Source organism: Chenopodium quinoa, unplaced genomic scaffold (assembly GCF_001683475.1).
Source record: "Chenopodium quinoa cultivar QQ74 unplaced genomic scaffold, ASM168347v1, whole genome shotgun sequence".
Lineage (NCBI taxonomy): Eukaryota > Viridiplantae > Streptophyta > Magnoliopsida > Caryophyllales > Amaranthaceae > Chenopodium > Chenopodium quinoa.
Genome location: NW_018744092.1, coordinates 4,766,790 through 4,783,958, shown reverse-complemented (window position 1 = coordinate 4,783,958; position 17,169 = coordinate 4,766,790). Strand labels below are relative to the sequence as shown.

Below are 17,169 nucleotides of genomic sequence, written 5' to 3'. Positions count from 1 at the left end.
TATGCATCGGGAAAAATTGCCAAACTAAGCATTTTTGGGAAACAATTTCCCAAACAAGACGCGTGGCAAAATTATTTACCAAACTAAGCTTCCAGAGTAAAACGCCAACCAGGATGGCGTTTTACCCTGGGCATTTTTTTTTTTTTAATTTTTAGTAAGGATAAAACGCCATCAAGGGTGGCGTTTTACTGCTGGGCAAATTTTTTAAAAAAACACATTTACACAAAAACGCTAACGCCGTTGGCGTTTTACCCATGGTTGGCGTTTTATCTCTGCACACAAACACAACTACACAGCAACAGCAGCAACAACCACAAGAGCTGCAACAACAACAGCAACAACCACAGTAGCTGCAACAACAACAGCAGCAACAACCACAACAACTACAACAACGACAACCCCAACACTCTAAAACGCCAACGACGTTAGCGCTTTTGTGTTAAAAGTAAAACGCCAACGGCGTTAGCGTTTTTGTGTAAATGTTTTTTTTAAAAAAATTTGCCCAGCATTAAAACGCCACCCTTGATGGCGTTTTACCTTTGACTAAAAATTAAAAAAAAAAATTGCCCAGGGTAAAACGCCACCCTGGTTGGCGTTTTACCCTGAAAGCTTAGTTTGGTAAATAGTTTTGACACGCGTCTTGTTTGGGAAATTGTTTTCCAAAAACGCTCAGTTTGGCAATTTTTCCTATGCATCGAGGAGCTTGTCAGAGTATGGCCTTTTATGCACATTGCAGATGACCTATTGTCATTTAGACATGAGAGTAGTACTATGTGGGCTTTTATTATATTGTTTTTGATAGGTAAGATTAAGAGGCCTACCGAGCCAAATTCCCTCACGTGCCAACCCGACTTGGGTTAGTGGCTAGACAATTTGGGAGAGTGGGGGGGATGGTAAGGGAATCTCCTGTTCCACAGTGTCTCTATTGGGGATTGAACCTCCAACCTCATGATCGGAAGGTACTCTCCTTTTCACTACTGTGTGGGATAAGCCAAAGTCACTGCCTCAGTAGGATTTGGGAAGGCTATGTTAAGAGATTAAGCTTTTTACGAGGAATGTTACATTGATAGAGTTTAGCGGGAGAAATATAATTCTATGGAGTGTTGGAGTGATGGACGTCATATTCTTGAGTTTTTATTATTGCTAAATGTAGCCATGTAGGTGGGCATTTGTTTTAGAATCTCATGTGTGGAGAGATGATGAGAGGGACTAGAGTGATGTTCAAAAATAAGAACACAAATAATGCTGAAATTAATTATAAAAAACAGTAGACTAAAATTGTTTAACAAATTTTACAGCACAACTTTTATCTTTTGTTTTATAAACAAATCTGGTTCAAAAGAAGCCTGATCTAGATCAACTGTCGCCTTTGCTAACAATCCTTTCATTTTTACATTACTCATAACTCCATGATTAATCTGTACATGAGAAACTTCACGAAGATTAAAAAAAGGTGAAAAAGTAGAGAGAAGTTTAGGAGGACGGACACTAGTCCAAATTCAAAGAAAAAAAAATGTAGCGAGGATGGCTTACTAATGGCATAGCTCCAACGGAAAGGGTACAACAAATATATTATCACCTGCTATAGTACCTACAAAGGCAGAAAGTTGGATCTCTGTACTACATATGCCTCCTAGTATCCTACAATACATACAGATCAAACCAACTCATACATATATAGAATTTTTTACCAAGAAAAAGTGTGCTCCAGCCTCCAGCACCAAAATTTCAGTTTCAGTATTAACAATAGCTTTCTGAACTGGGGAAGGTAAAATGTTCTATGTTTGAAGCAAGACATGAGTTTCAGACACCTGAGCTTTCCTCAGTATCTGGAAAGATGAATTGTAAGTCTTCATTATCTCTATAAACTTGAACGAGCGCGGCAGCTTTGTAAGCAAATAATCCCAACATAGCAGGCACAATCTAACAGTGAATCAGAAGGTTAGTTAAGAGCTTAAGACCAAATACGTAGACATCAAAACTCCCAGCCACATTCTGAAACAGTTCGTGTAATACCTGGAAATCAAAGAGATCAGTAGCAAAGTTCTGGTGAAGCAGGACCCATAATCCATATATTGCTGCAGGGATTACAAGTCTTGGAGACGAAAGAGCAATCCCACTTCCCTTGACTGATTTTTCTAGTGAATCTTTCAGATCCTCACTTCGTATTCCAATTCTGATCAGTATGACAGTAGACAATAAGGGACAGAGAAGCACAACATTAGTCATCTGAATAATTAGGATGTAATCTTTTATTAATTATTATTATACATTTTTTTAATGTTTAGCATAGTAAGAAAGGCGAAAAATAAGGATGGTCAGGTAAATTTAAGGGTGTACTTCTTTGTTTTCTTTTGCCGGAAAATTTGTGGAACTGAATCCTGTGATATGTTGTCCGCATGCTGATACAACAGTTGCAGATACAAGAAACTGCAAGAGTTTAATGACAAATATTAGCTGAGCAGTTACAGAGAATCTCAAAGGCTTGGCTTCAATTTATCAACCTTCACAATATTCAAGTTCACCAACACCTAGAATATAACTATTAAAGAAGGAAGCTAACCTAAATCCAACTCCTGAAGCATAACTCACTGCTGCCTAAGAAACATACAAAAGAAATGCATAAGTAAGAAAATAGAATCATATACCACTATACCAGGTTCAAGAATATTATCACCTGCTATAATCAAGGGGAAATAATATTATAACAGAAGATTAGGTATAGCTTCAGGGTTTTCATTGTTTCAAGATTCATCATATTTATATTAAAGAAAATACTCCGTAACATTTTTTCTTGTGATTAAAGAATTTTATCTTGAGCATATTAAAGAATTTTTAGAAGGAATTAATTGACCGCATCACAGAACATAGTAGGTGGTTCTTTGTAGTTGCACTTGCACTACTCATGACAACTTATTGGATAAGCAAGACATACAGTTTGAAAAAAAAGCCAGAGGAATGCAGTTACATAGTAGCTTTATAGTCAAGTTTTTTGTAGATATGCTATCTGCATAAATGAGAATACCGATTGTACATAATTTCCTTTTACTTATCTTACCTGGATTGAGAATATGAATAAGCAATACCCAGTACAGGCGGCTCCAATCCCCAGAGTCATGAACTGCAATTCCCTCTTAAGCTGGAAATGTAATCATACTAACATCAGCAACGCTAATGACCCATCAGCTAGAAAAACTTGGAGATGATCCATGGGAAAAATTAGAGAATTTAGATAAGGAAATAAAAATAGTTTATTTATTTATTTATTTATTTTTATATTTAGTTTACTGTGGCTATATATACAAGAATTTCCCATCATGATAATTAGCATAAAAAAAGGGTCAGGAACAGTACTGTTTGACTACAGTTAGGAATATGAAATATTTCTTAGGCCATCTTAATTAATTGTACAAACCTTAAATCTACTGTAGAATTAATAATTTTTCCCTGAAGGAACTAGCATAAGAGTAATATTTAATCTCTGATCATAAATTGATTGTAAACTACTTTATAAATCTTTTAGGGATGGAGGGAGTAGTTTATAAGCAGATGCTCCAACCTCATATCAATCTTAATGATGAATTTGCACCCTATTCCTGTTAATCACTAATATTACCAATTCTTCCATTGGATATTTAGAGTTTTGTTTGAAATGCACCAAGAACTCTTTGTTTAACCATTTTGGCCAACATTGAATGTTTTTAAAGTCCTCTACTGCAAAAAGTAAAAGGCTTGACATATTCCTATATAAAAGAAAGTTTATTTTACTAAGGACGCAGATAGAATTTACAGAGTTTGACATTTTTTTTTTGGATTACAGAGTTTGACATTCTAATTGAGTTAAAACAGTAAAAAATATAGTATGTTGTAGTATTTATTAAAGATTCATTTACATCAACTACTGTGAGAAGTGTCTGTCAAATATGTCATTGATAAGTAAAAGATAAGAGGAGAAGAGAGGAGAGAGGTTTAAGTTGATTCATTGATTAAAGATAGCTTCCAGTAGGATATTTATAATTTAACTAAAAATTTGAGAAAAAAAGATAATTGATCCATCTTTGGTGTGGAGTGTCGTCCTCAATGAAGGTCAGACATAATTTAACAAAGAGAAATTCTTAATTGGATAGTATTTTATTATAATCACTTCTCAATTTCTCATGTAAAAGCAAAATATAATAGGACATCATCATCTAAAAGATATCAGATATAACATAATTTCAATATAATCTTGAAGCTGAGGTAAGAAAAACATAGGCAATGAGTAGCTATTTTCATGCATGTAAAATCAAGGGTCTTACAGCTTCATAATTTAGAAAGTTGAGCCTCCTTCTTCTTTCCCTATCATCCTGTAATTCCTATTATCAGATGCCGAATCAGTAAGTTGTCTGTTTGTCCTCAAGAAGTGAAATTGTATAACAGCCTACAAATACAAAAGGTTGAGGAAAGAAGGAAGCATTAGCAAGCATGAGACAGATGTTAAACCAGACCTTATTGGTTGGCTTCCTATTGATTGGTGCAGAAGTTTCACCCATCAACCATTCTTGAGTTGTTGTCAATTTTAGAAACCCTGCGTCAGGCTCATCAGTCAAGGCCTGACAATACTTAGAACATAAGAAAATTGAAACATGCGAATATCGAAATGGTAAATTAAAGACACAAGGTATCACTTAAAATACTAGATACTAGAAAGAATAATAAATTTGGGGCTATCTAGAGAAAACCAAAAATGCATCGGGTCAATTCCAGATTTCCAGATATATTTGAATAAATTTCTAGGTTTATAGACGAACTTAACTACACCATTATCTACAAGGAACAAATGGAGAACTAAAAAGTGTGCGATACCTCTGCATTTGGTTGAGAGCTATAATCTGCATCAGCAACTTCATCATCAATGACTCTCATTACCTCTTTCTGAAAAAATCTATCAGAGTATTTTGTTATAATATCTCCCTTCAACTGTCTTTCCCTGAAAAATTCTCGCAAAACATCTTCATCAGCACGTTCACTTGCTGAAGAAGATCAGAAAAGATATAAGCATGATGTCATAATAGAGCAGCCTTATTCAGCTTATAATTTCAGACATGGTCACATGAGCACATTATAGTCAATATTGTCAATTTTTACAAGGTGAGGTCTGCTTATTCCGGACAATATCAAAGCACTCCGCGAGATTTCCACCATCAATCACCAACTTAAGCATACCAAAGAATAGTGTTCTATCAAACTGAGGTAAGGCAATTTGAAAAATAGGTTCAATTCTATTAAATTTGAGTCTTTGCAATTGCCAATTCAACCGGCTTTATGACAGCAAGCACATCAACAAATTAAGCTCGGATTCATGGTAGAACATACAAGTACACAATGCAAAATCTTTGCTTTTGCCAATTTGATCCACCTAAGGACAAGTTCTAGTTTGGTAAGACATTAGATAATTCTGTATAAAAACCAAGGTACTATTCCTTTCACCTGAATTCATACACCACTGACAACGACAAGGACAACGACAACAAACTGCCACAAACAGGCGAGTTATGGAAATCTAGTTACACAAAACCAATACAATCATAATTCAAGATTAAGAAAAAATTTAATTTGAACTTAAGGATAATACCCAAACACAACATTCCAGAGCAAGAAATAAGATAGGCAACAAATAGTATGAATTTCAGCCCATTATAAGTAAATAAATGCCTCAAATACATAACCCCAATTCAAAATGATGAAATTACACTCAAATTCGTAACACCCAGATCACCTCATCCATGAAATTTCATAAATTTAACCCCCCTTCCCCCCCAAAAAAAAAGGATAATTTTAAAACCCATAATTAAGTAGCAAGAAAATAAAAAGTAGGAATTTATAGAAATAACCTTGAGAAGGGGATTTAAGGACAGAAACAGTGGGATTTCTGAGTGAAGATGATTTGGGAAACAATATACTGCTACTTTGATTTGAATTTGCAATTGAATTTCTGGCAAAAAAGAAGATGTTCATAAAAACTGGGCAACTTCCTCTGGAAAGAGTCTCCATTCTGCAACTATGTAGAGTGTAGTTAGTTGATAATCAATGGCAGAGTAAAGAGAATTGGGTGGTTTGCTTAAGTTGTGTTGAACTTGATTTTTTTTGGATAGATCTTTATCTGCTATACTAGTCAAGTAGTGTGAGTGGCAGTGAGCCTAGTCACCAGACTGTATTACTATTACGGCAAATTCTAGTAAAACCATGTCTAGCTTCGATTGATATAGTCTCGGCTCATTTACATCTTTTCTTTTCCAGTAATCCCGCTTGTAGTACAAATATTTTTTTCATTTTTTATGGGATTAAGAATGAGGCGTTCTAGTTGATCAATTTTATAAACATGGCATGTTTATCAAACGACAGATTTGTAAATAAATGACTAAAAATTTGCATTATTTATGGTAGATTCGCTAGCAATCCTAGCATCATTATTGGTTTTAATTTATAAAAAATGTGCATTGTTCATGTTAGAATCGCTAATACCATTAGCGGTTCCACAATGAATGCTGCACATTTTTTATTGTTTGTATACAAGATTGCCATATCAAGATGATAAACTAGTATTTTCTCAAAAATGAGTAATGGCATTTAATAAAGCTTTGAAAATATGTGTAGACCATATAGGAAAGGTAAAAAGAAAATTTGAGGAAATATAGGGGCATTTTTCCTAATGATCCAAGTGTACAAAGGCAAAGTTATGTAAAACAAAAATTTAAAAAATACGGACATTATATTATAGGACGGAAGTATTTTTATAATTGAATATAACACAGACCCATTTTTACATTATACTACAATACTACTTTTCATAGTAAAATATTATCCTTCTAAATAGCTTAACTTACTTATCATGTCAAGTCATTGTCAAATACGAGTACTAATGTTATGATTATATAGGGACAATTGAATTATAACTCCTAAAATATTTTCTGAGTAACATTCTTTTTGTCAATTATTTTAATTTTATATTATTTACTTGTCATTCTAATAAAATATAAAACTTCCTCAATTCCACAGTGCTAAAATACAAATTCTTGATTTTTAAGGCGGACTTTCATTAGCTTTCATAGCATGTATATCCATTAGAAATTACACATTAAAATACAATGAATTTCATTACAAATTAAAGTTACCCTTACATGGATTAAAGCTACCATAAAAATTGTTAATGTTAACTTTATATTGACTGTTTTACCATAAAATTAAAGTAAGCCTACCTTATACAAGACTTATTGAGTCCTAAATTGGTCTTAGGTCAAAAGTAGAATAAATGATATATTTCCTTGATATTTTTGAGAATTCTAAATGACGTCTAATCGATACCAAGATCTCTTAGAATTGAGAGAAAAACTCTAACCACCTGAGTTTTTCACTCTCAAAGCGAATAGGAAATGAAACAAGTAAAGTGGGTGGGTGAAGGGTGGTCAAGTGAAACAAGTAGGGTAGATAGTATTTTTTGGTGAACATAATGGTTGCATTAGGTCATTTTGTTTTCTCTTTCCATCCAATTGTGATGTGAAGAAGAGAATCAAAGTTGGCGTAATAGCTGGACATCATTCTTTTTACCTCTTGCAAGAAGGAAATCAAATTTCACCCTACTTAAAATTGTTACAAGGGACTTCCCCCCTCTCCCAATAAATGATATATTTCCTTGATATTTTTGAGGATTCTAAATGACGCCTAATCGATACCAAGATCTCTTAGAATTGGGAGAAAAGCTCTAACCACCTGAGTTATTTCACTCTCAAAGCGAATAGGAAATGAAACAAGTAAAGTAGGTGGGTGAAGGGTGGTCAATTGAAACAAGTAGGGTAGATGGTATTTTTTGGTGAACATAATGGTTGCATTAGGTCATTTGTTTTTCTCTTTCCATCCCTGATGTGAAGAAGAGAATCAAAGTTGGCGTAATAGCTGGACATCATTCTTTTTACCCCTTGCAAGAAGGAAATCCAATTTCACCCTACTTAAAACTGTTACAAGGGACTCCCCCCCCCCCCCCCCAACCAAAAGTTCTATCAAAAGCATTATCCGACTGTACAGATATCACACATTTATTTTCAGTAAGTTTTGCCATTTGATCAAATTTGCAAGTTCAGATAAAACAGCAGATGGATACCAAAATTTTGGAATTAACTGTAACTTTATATTCTCGGGGAAGTATACTGCCAGAAACGACTCAAAATTTCATATACAAAATCACTACATAAGTGACAGAGACTCGAATATGTACATCTTTTATTTCGGATGCAAAAAGAATATTTTCCCAAGTAAAAAACAATCTGGGAAAAGAATCTGAACAGAAAATTGTAATCAACCGCCACAAGGCAAATAAGAGAAATCAGAATGAATTTCCTCTCTACAACATATAGCCGCGGAATAGACTAACCCCATCTATGAAGAAAAAAGAGCTTCCAAATATTCATCAATGTAGGCTAAACAAGGCCAGTGATCTGTTCTAATTCGTACCAGTGTGGAAAAATCAGAAACTTCCATCCGAAAGAGAAGATGATAACGGGGAGGTAAGAATATCAACACATGAAAGCAACCCATGTTTGTCTTACCAATGTTGATCTTACCATCTTCGTTATCCAAGTATGTGAGATATAGTGGACCACCATCAGACTTTGCAACCGAGTTATTTCCATCAGCAGAATCTGAAGACTTATCTATCCACGCAACATCTTGGATTAAGCCCCCATCCTTCACAATCTCCACAAGAGATTCACCAATCACACCAACAACAAAGGGGGCTAAATATCTTTCCACAACACGAACTGCAAAGATTGAAGGAACTTCGAGGAGTTTGACTGATTGTGTTCCATGGATTGCTGCAAATCCCTTCCTGCCTTTAAGTGAAAATGTCTCCCGGCCAGCACTGGAATAGGTACCACATACTTCCCACAAAGCATTAAAAAGGCGTGAGTAATATCCAGGAACTGCACCTTCCAGGATGTCAGATGGAGCAGCAGCCTTGAGAAACATGTCCTCAATTCCAACTGAGACCCCCTGAAGCTTGCCATGTATAAGTTGACCATTTTCTGCATTTGCATTAATGGAAACATCAACTAGGCCAGGCACAGGTTCTTGTGGTTCCAATTCAATGGTAACTGGTGATTTAGATACTGACTTTTCACTAGAGGGGATTCCAGCAGGGACTATGTCCAATGACTCTTTCTTCTGGGGACTCACAAAAGTTGATTCACCAAGAAGAAATGGGATATGATATGATGGAATAGAACCATAAGGAGCTGAGGACGAGAACTTGAGAACTATTCCATACATTGCAGGCAGTGCATCTAATTCATTAGCAACCTCTCCTGTTGAATCTGATCCCCATATGCGGTTGAAATGATCAGATCTAAACCTCAAAGAACAGGGTATTCTAATTTTGATCCCTGACATGTGCCTGAGATCAGGAATACATGAAAAATGCTTCCTCAATATATCCAAAGTCCCTGAAATTTTGGAATCCATAACTCGTAGAGGTTCTTGAGGCTGATCTAATCTTTTATTGTCAGGGGAAAAGTCGGAAGCTTTATAGTCACTGGAATCTTTACCATTCAACTGCGATTCACTATCCTCGATGCCATCCTCATAGCCATTCTTGTCAACGTCATAATCAATAGCAGGTAAAGACAATGACCAAGATTGCTTCACAAGCAGTGGTATCATCCGCTCAAGATGGATGTAAGATGAAATACTTCTGGATTTCTTAAGATCCTCAGAAAACCGAGGAGATTGAACATTATAGACGGAACTTGCATGAGGTGATGGTGAGATGCCAACCAATTGATTCCCAAGATTCAGCATATGCTTGAGTTTTTTTCCAGGTATGCATATCAACATTCGTAGGTAAATCCTACAAATCACAGAACAGATAAATTAATATTCCCTGAGGTGAAAGAGAGCATGAAGAAGGTTCTAAAGCCGTAACCTAAATTACGTAATCATGATTTCATGTCTGCTGAACAAAAATGAATCACAATATAAACGCACATAGAAGGCCCAAATATAAGCCCAAAGATTTATTTTTTTTCCAGAAAACTTTGTATATAAAAAATACCCCCTAAAATATAAAGAGAGGGATACATCCCACATGCCTTAGTTGGTAAACTTTGTATGCAAATGCATATAAATTACTATCTCCAGAATTGAAGAATCATAGAACATGCAAGCAGAAAGCTGAGAATCTATATGTTATTTGATATGGAGTGCAGAAAGTAAAGTGGGGCAGGGATGACAATATAAGATTCATAACGGTACCTTGCATTGTCACGAACCTCCAGATCAGGAAAATAAAGAGTTGTAAATGCAAGAAGTCGAGAGAGTCCCATAAACAAACGGGAAGTATGGTGGTGCAAAAGCATTGTTCGGCAAATGCCAAGGACTTTGCTTCCTTGGGACCAGGATTTCAATTCAGTATCTGGACCATGCTTCTCAACAAGAAAAATTGTGAACTTCATAAGCAACTCCAGCAATCTTTGAGGAGGTACAGAATCATTTTTCCCAATTCTATCAAAAATCAGGAAATAAAAAGAAAATCGATAGTTTATGACAATCTTAGGAAGTAAGTGCTCATCAATGATCTGAAGAAGCTTCTCCCCAAGGTAGCAGTGCTTTTGACAGCTCAATAATCGATCAATTAATGTAACAACCACAGGAACCAACTTTTGGAAGTCTGATAGCAACTTCACCAACATTGTCTGCAATGCACAAATGAAAATAGAATTGTGGATATGAACCATAAGATAAACTTAACAAAGTAGAAAGCTTCACTATCCATGTTTTGTCCATAGAGGATGGAGACAACAACTACATCAACGTTGTGAAAAGCAAGGCAGATCTTGTGAGAATAACCCTTACTCTTACTCCCCCACAAAAAAGCAAAAAAAAAAAAAAAAAAAAAACACTTTTTCCACTGTAAATCTCAATATAGGGACGAAGAGAAATGGGGAAAAAAATAAATTTATTTATCAGGGAAAACAATGTAAATACAATAAATATAAAAGATGGATTTGATGGACCTAACCCACTCCTCATTATAACAGAGAATTTTTCTTGTGTTTTATATCTCTAAATGCCTTGTCAACAGAGATAAGCCTAGAGAGAAGCTTTCCCTTGACTCAAGCAATTCTTAAAAAATACTTTTGAGTATTAAACATGAATACCTTAAGCAGTTTTGTTATTTCTAATAAGATAGCTGCTCAAAAAAGTGGCTACCATATAAAGCATAAGTATCACTCATACGAAATGTTAAAGATAAAATTTTCATTTTGTTCTAATCATTGGTGAGAGTTATTGTTCTAGGCTTCTAGCTAAAGGCCAGGAACATGAAACTATAATGGGCAGTGGATTACTTGAGCAAGACCCATCCTTCAAGGTTTCTAGATGAAAACAACTATGCAGAAGAACAATGCAAAGTAGCAAATTATGGAATTCTGAAATTCTGAAAAAAAAAAGAAAAAAAAAAAAGAAAGACAATCACACAGATGAGGCACACAGAAAAATACAAGTAATTATTAGCAAATTGGGCATAACAATTTATTGGTTGATTGTGTTTCTCCAAGAAACTTTGCAGCCTAGGAATTCAAACTTATACTTAATCAAGATCAAATTCATTTCATAAGTTTTTTTTCAAACACAAAAAAAAAAAAAAAAAAAAAAAAAAAAAAAAAAAACAGAACATACCTATGTTTCTTAAAGTACAATTGGCTAGTCAACATAATGTTATGATAAAAGGATAAAGGAGAAGGAATGTTTCTAAGTCTCACCAAGATGAGTAGATGATACTGACTAATCAATGCTTCCTTTTCAAGTCACCGAATCTCTTAAAATAATTTCTTGATGTCTTCTATTGAAGTATTATTTTGGTATATATATAGAGCATGTTTGGTTAGTGTATTTTTTAGGTTGGAAACGGATTCGGTTAAACTATTACTGTTATCAAATGTTTGGTTAAGAGATTTGGTAACAATTACCTTTACCTAAGGGTAAGGGATTCCACCCATTTGTTACTACTCTAAAACCTAGGGTAACAAATACCTTACCCTCCTCAAACACAAATGGATTCCTTTCCATGATTAAACCAAACAAATGAAAATGTAATAGTTACATGATTCCTTTCCTCCCTTTTATTTGTTTCCTTTCCACTTCGTTTCCATTGTTCTAACCAAACGACCCCCATAGAGTGTCTTAGTTGAAATATTTTACACAAGCTTAACAAAGTAGCTAGCTCTGAAGCCACATACACAGATTCTGTTCAAATGCATACTATTTCCTACTGATACTACCTCCGTTTCCTATTCAGTATCAAAGATCCCAAAAAAAAACCCAATAAAGGTCACTTTTTGGAGACAGAGAGAGAGAGAGAGAGAGAGAGAGTTTTGTAAATACAATAAGGTCCCACCAATGTATAAAAAAGCTCAAGGCGCACTGAAGCGAGAGGGGTTCTGCTGCGCCTAAGGTGCGCCTCAGTGCGCCTCACAGCAGTATATGGCCAGTTAAAAAAATTTGGCTGAAGTTTGCCTCAAGTGCGCCTCGGGGTGTTCCTCGGGCGCTTTTGGTGCGCCTAACCCAAAATGCCTCGCCAAACCATATTAAGCACATACCCCTGATCGCCTTGCGCCTTAGGCGCGCTTTTTCAAACACTGGGTCCCACAAGGTGAGGAATTGATAAAACGTTGGAATAAAAGTAAAAGTGAGTGGAGCTAGGAAAGCAGAGGTAGTATTAATTCAGATTCAGAGTTACCTCCATATTTATTGATAAAAAATTAAGCTACAAATGTTTCTTGCAATTACGTTTGTTTCAGATTAAGATACTTTTAGCAAAATTCGTGCAAATATGAACAAGCAAACATAATAAAAATGTCTTTCACTTCCCTGTGCTTGACAATTTAGTAGTGCTTGTACACTGGCCAATGCTTTTTTCGTATTTTCTTTCTTTTACTTTTTTTTCCCCTCTTTTGAAATGAAAAATAAAGATCTATGCTAGAAGGGACACCAAGGAAGGGTCAAGCCCAATAGAAACAAAAAGTAACATGCCTCCAATAAACTTAGAGCTTACAAAGTTACGAGCCTGTGTACCCAGTACCCACACAAACAAAAAATTCTATAGACAATCCACAAATACGGAGTACCTGATTTATAAAAACCATGAATTATCACTCACAGCATGAAGAAAGGATGGTAAATGCTTATGCTAAAGCAAGTGACTCCAACAGTCCAACTATACAAGATACTTTAATATATAGATTACTTTAAATGCTCAAAAGGAGTAGGAATTTCGCTTAAAATATCCACCAATTTCTCTCCTTCCTACAGTCACTGAATTAGCTTCCAGAATTCTGCAATCCACTTGCCCTTTAACTTCCTCTTCCACGCAACTAGACTACTAGAGCATCTGACACCTTAAACCAAGTATGGATGTAGAATACCGGTATCTGTCCATTTTCTTTCCCTTCCCTTCCCTTCTACCAGATGGTATCCAAACAAGGGAGGATGGATCCCTTCATTTCTCTTCTCTTCCTTTCCCTCCAATTTTCTCAATCCAAACAAAGTGTAAATCTTAGCTCACATATAGCTCCTACACCTCCATCTATCTCATTAGTTTGCATCCAAACACTTTACAATTCAGCACCAGAAAACTGATTATGCTCCAAGGGCTATCTCCTAGCTCCCTCAAACTAGCACAGCCTTGCTATTTTTTGTATTCAAACCCCATTATTTAGAAGCTCTTGATACAATATGATTTCCATATTTATTTATGCTCCCACAAGGCCACAACCTTGTTGATTTAACTTCTACACATGTCTGCCTTATATATGAGGAGTCGACACAATCAATCAGAAAGCGTTTTGATCATTATTTATTCACTTTGGACAAAACCTTAATGAAGTTCAATAGATCCCCCAAGAGAAGGATATAATCCAATAAAAGCTTGTATATTATTTGGGTGCAAAGAGGCTATAAAAAGTAAATATTGGAGAAGCTAACATACTGGACTGCATGATATGTGAAGACATAACAAAAGAAGAGAACGAACAAAAGATGTCACTAAGATTGCACAAATTTCTTGAGATTTCCACTTTATTGTCACCACAGACCCCTCGAAGATAGTCAATATAGAAATCATTCTATAAGAAGGGTTTGGAAACACACTTTTATTAGATAGTACTAGATTAATATGCACATGATGAGAGCTTCACATTTCGAAAAACATGTACGATAGCTGTTTATCTTAGCATTGAAAATATTAAAATATAAAAGAGTACATGTAAGAAGTAGGGTGTTTTAGGTATTATAGGTGGACAACGAACTCTTTTTTTTTTTTTTTATGTTTTTATTTAGGAAAGGACAATGAACTCCTCAAGAGTTGGCTTGTATAATATAATAGAGATCATCACAAATCATCTTAAATTATCAGCAGTATGTTGACATGATTTACTCTATGGTCATAGAGTGGATCGTTCATTTGTTGAAAGGCGACAATCTTCAAACAAAAGATGCATGCTATTATGTATGAATCGAATATTGAATATTAGATGACATACGGACTATGGAGTACAAGTTCAGTGTAACATAAAAGACTGCCTAAAACACAAGCATCTGGGCACTCGACCAGAAAATTATTCCTAACCAAGTAACCAAACCAATACAATCATGCCATGCATTTTGCATGCATTCTTATCACCTGCGTGGACTGGAGGTCCCCCCCTAAGTGTTGAATTACAAGCACTACCATAGCTTTATCGAAGAGTTCTCTAATTCTAATATGATGATTACTTCCAAAATATTGAAAGATTGATACAGTATTCAGCTAACAAAACAAGGTAGAGTAAATGACAGTACCTGTATAACACAGAAGATTGCAGACTCCATGATATCTTTGCTGGCAGATGGATCAGCATTGGAATGAGTTGATCCACCAATCAAGAACTTATGCAAGGTCCTGAAAGCGACTGCTGTCTCCGTGCTCCAAGGTGGCAGCCATTTAAAGCCTGATACACAGACAAGACCGTCCTCAAAGTACTTCATCACAGATTTCCCTGAAAAGTCATCCTGGCTCACGGCTGAATCAATGATGACAGAGCAAAATGCAATCATATCTAGCTTCAATGACTTCAATGCAAGTGCATCATATACATTCGGATAAAAGTGTGAGCTCATCCCAACAACTAACTTCCTTTTCCCAACATCTTTTTCAGACACCAATTCGACAAAACCTAACAACCAATGAAGAACCAGTAATCGAAACACCAAAGGCTGTTGTCCCACCTTGGCAATCAACACCAGCCGCTTACAAATCTCAGCCTCGTCCCCATCAAACGCATCCAAAAACCGTTTACAAAGCATCAAAACCACATGCCAAAGCAAGGGATCATAGTTATAAAGCAACCCAGTGAACTGTACCTTCAATAAAGAATTCTGAAGCTCTAAACCAACTGCCAATGGCATCACCATTGACATGAACTCCACCATCCCACAACAAGTCAAAACCTGAGAATTCTCCAACAAAAACGACATCACCCGCTTCAACTCCTTCTCATTCGAACCCGACAATTCAACCCCAAAATGCATACCCTCCACATTATCCTCCCCATTATAGGCAGTCACCCATTGCGGAACATTAAAAGGAACTAAAGGAACAGCAGTACGAAAAATCGAAGCAACATTCAATTTACAAACAACAATGTCATGAATTACCTCTAAAAGCAAAAGAAGATAACTCTGAGAAGCATGAGTTCGTTCATTCTGACAAAGCCCCCATAAATGCCCCACTATTTCTGCCAACAAACACGGAAATTCTCTCTCCAATTCCCTCAAACATTCACAAGCAACCGCCCTCGTTTGCCGATCAACCCCATGATTCGGCCGATTAATAATCGTCAATAGAATCGCAACCAACACCTCAATTTGAGTCACAAAAACCCTAACCCTAATTGAACAAATTGTCATCACAATCGAAGTAACAGAAACAAGCATCTGCTCCTTAAGCGAGTAATTAATCGAAACCCCATCAATTGGGGATTGAATTACAACTTTCAGGGCATCAATCAATCTCGAAAGAACTTGTTCTTCATCATCAGAAACAAAAATTTGATCGGCGAATTCGTCAAGGAAGATGAGAAGATGGAGTTTGAGGGAAGAGGGAAATCCTTCTTGAGAAGAGAAGAGAGAGAAAAATCGAGGAGAGAGAGTGAGGAGATTGAAGAAGACCATCGATGAGAATTTCCATGGTGAAAGTCGTCGATGAGAGACTCCCATTCTTGAACTGTGAGATGGGTTTTCTTCGAAGGGAGCTTATCCATTGAAGGTGGATTAATGGAAGGTGATATAGATTATTGAAGAGCTAAATCCGCCATGAAAGTCGTGGTTTTGAGCTTCGTAGACTGAGCTTGTTCTTACAGTGTTTGGGAGATGACAACAAAGATTATTATCAGTGTAAATGTGTGATTTCTCCCTACAAAATGATTTTTTTGTGAAACAGTCCATCTTGTGTGTGGTTGTCATACAATATGACTACTTATAAAAACCCAAAAAATAAAGTAACCCCTACAATACTAATCAATTAACCCCTATAATATTCATCGAGTAACTTTTATAACAATGACTGAGTAACCCTATAACATGATGAAGTAATCTCTTTAATACTGACCAAGTAACCCCTTTAACACTGACCAAGTAACCCCTATAATGGCTGGTCACATGATGTAGCCAGTCACATATAAGAATTTGTGTTTGTGCAACACACGATCATGGACTACCTATAGACTGTGTAGATAGACCTAGCAAACAAGTCGTTCGGGTCGGGTCATTTCGGGTTGGGTTCGGGTCAAGTCGAATCAGTTCAAGTTTCAAGTCAATACTTTGGGTTGAGTTCGGGTCGGATCAATTCGGATCGAGTCAATTTTCAAGATTAATTTTCAATCAAGTTCGAATCGGATTAGTTCAGATCTGGTCAATTCGAGTCGGGTCAAGTTCGGGTCGAATCGCCAAAAATAAATTCAATTAAAAATTTTGTGGAAAAAATCCATCTTATTTCAATAATAAGAGTAACTTTTATATAATAATTAGAAAGTAAAGTAATTTTCTTTTAAAAATTTAAAAAATAAAATAAAATGTGAGTACTTATCGGATCACTTCGGGTCG

At 35.8% G+C, this 17,169-nt stretch overlaps 2 protein-coding genes across 2 annotated transcripts; both read right to left on the bottom strand.

Moving 5' to 3' along the window:
• Positions 1–1,265: 1,265 nt before the first annotated feature.
• LOC110691976 lies at positions 1,266–6,310 on the bottom strand. The gene is made up of 9 exons (XM_021868962.1): positions 5,874–6,310; positions 4,846–5,012; positions 4,488–4,592; positions 4,299–4,355; positions 3,059–3,139; positions 2,564–2,598; positions 2,341–2,430; positions 2,017–2,176; positions 1,266–1,923 (listed from the first exon to the last, which is right to left on the bottom strand). Exons 1-9 carry the CDS (start codon positions 6,031–6,033, stop codon positions 1,804–1,806), a joined length of 975 nt encoding a protein of 324 aa, XP_021724654.1. The 5' UTR covers positions 6,034–6,310; the 3' UTR covers positions 1,266–1,803.
• A 1,814-nt stretch (positions 6,311–8,124) lies between these two features.
• On the bottom strand, positions 8,125–16,662 carry LOC110691975 (AP-5 complex subunit beta-1-like). Its single transcript, XM_021868961.1, is given in 4 exon segments — positions 8,125–9,880; positions 10,285–10,724; positions 14,869–16,160; positions 16,163–16,662. Coding segments are annotated over 4 exon segments (3,366 nt in total). The 5' UTR covers positions 16,329–16,662; the 3' UTR covers positions 8,125–8,412.
• Positions 16,663–17,169: the final 507 nt, after the last annotated feature.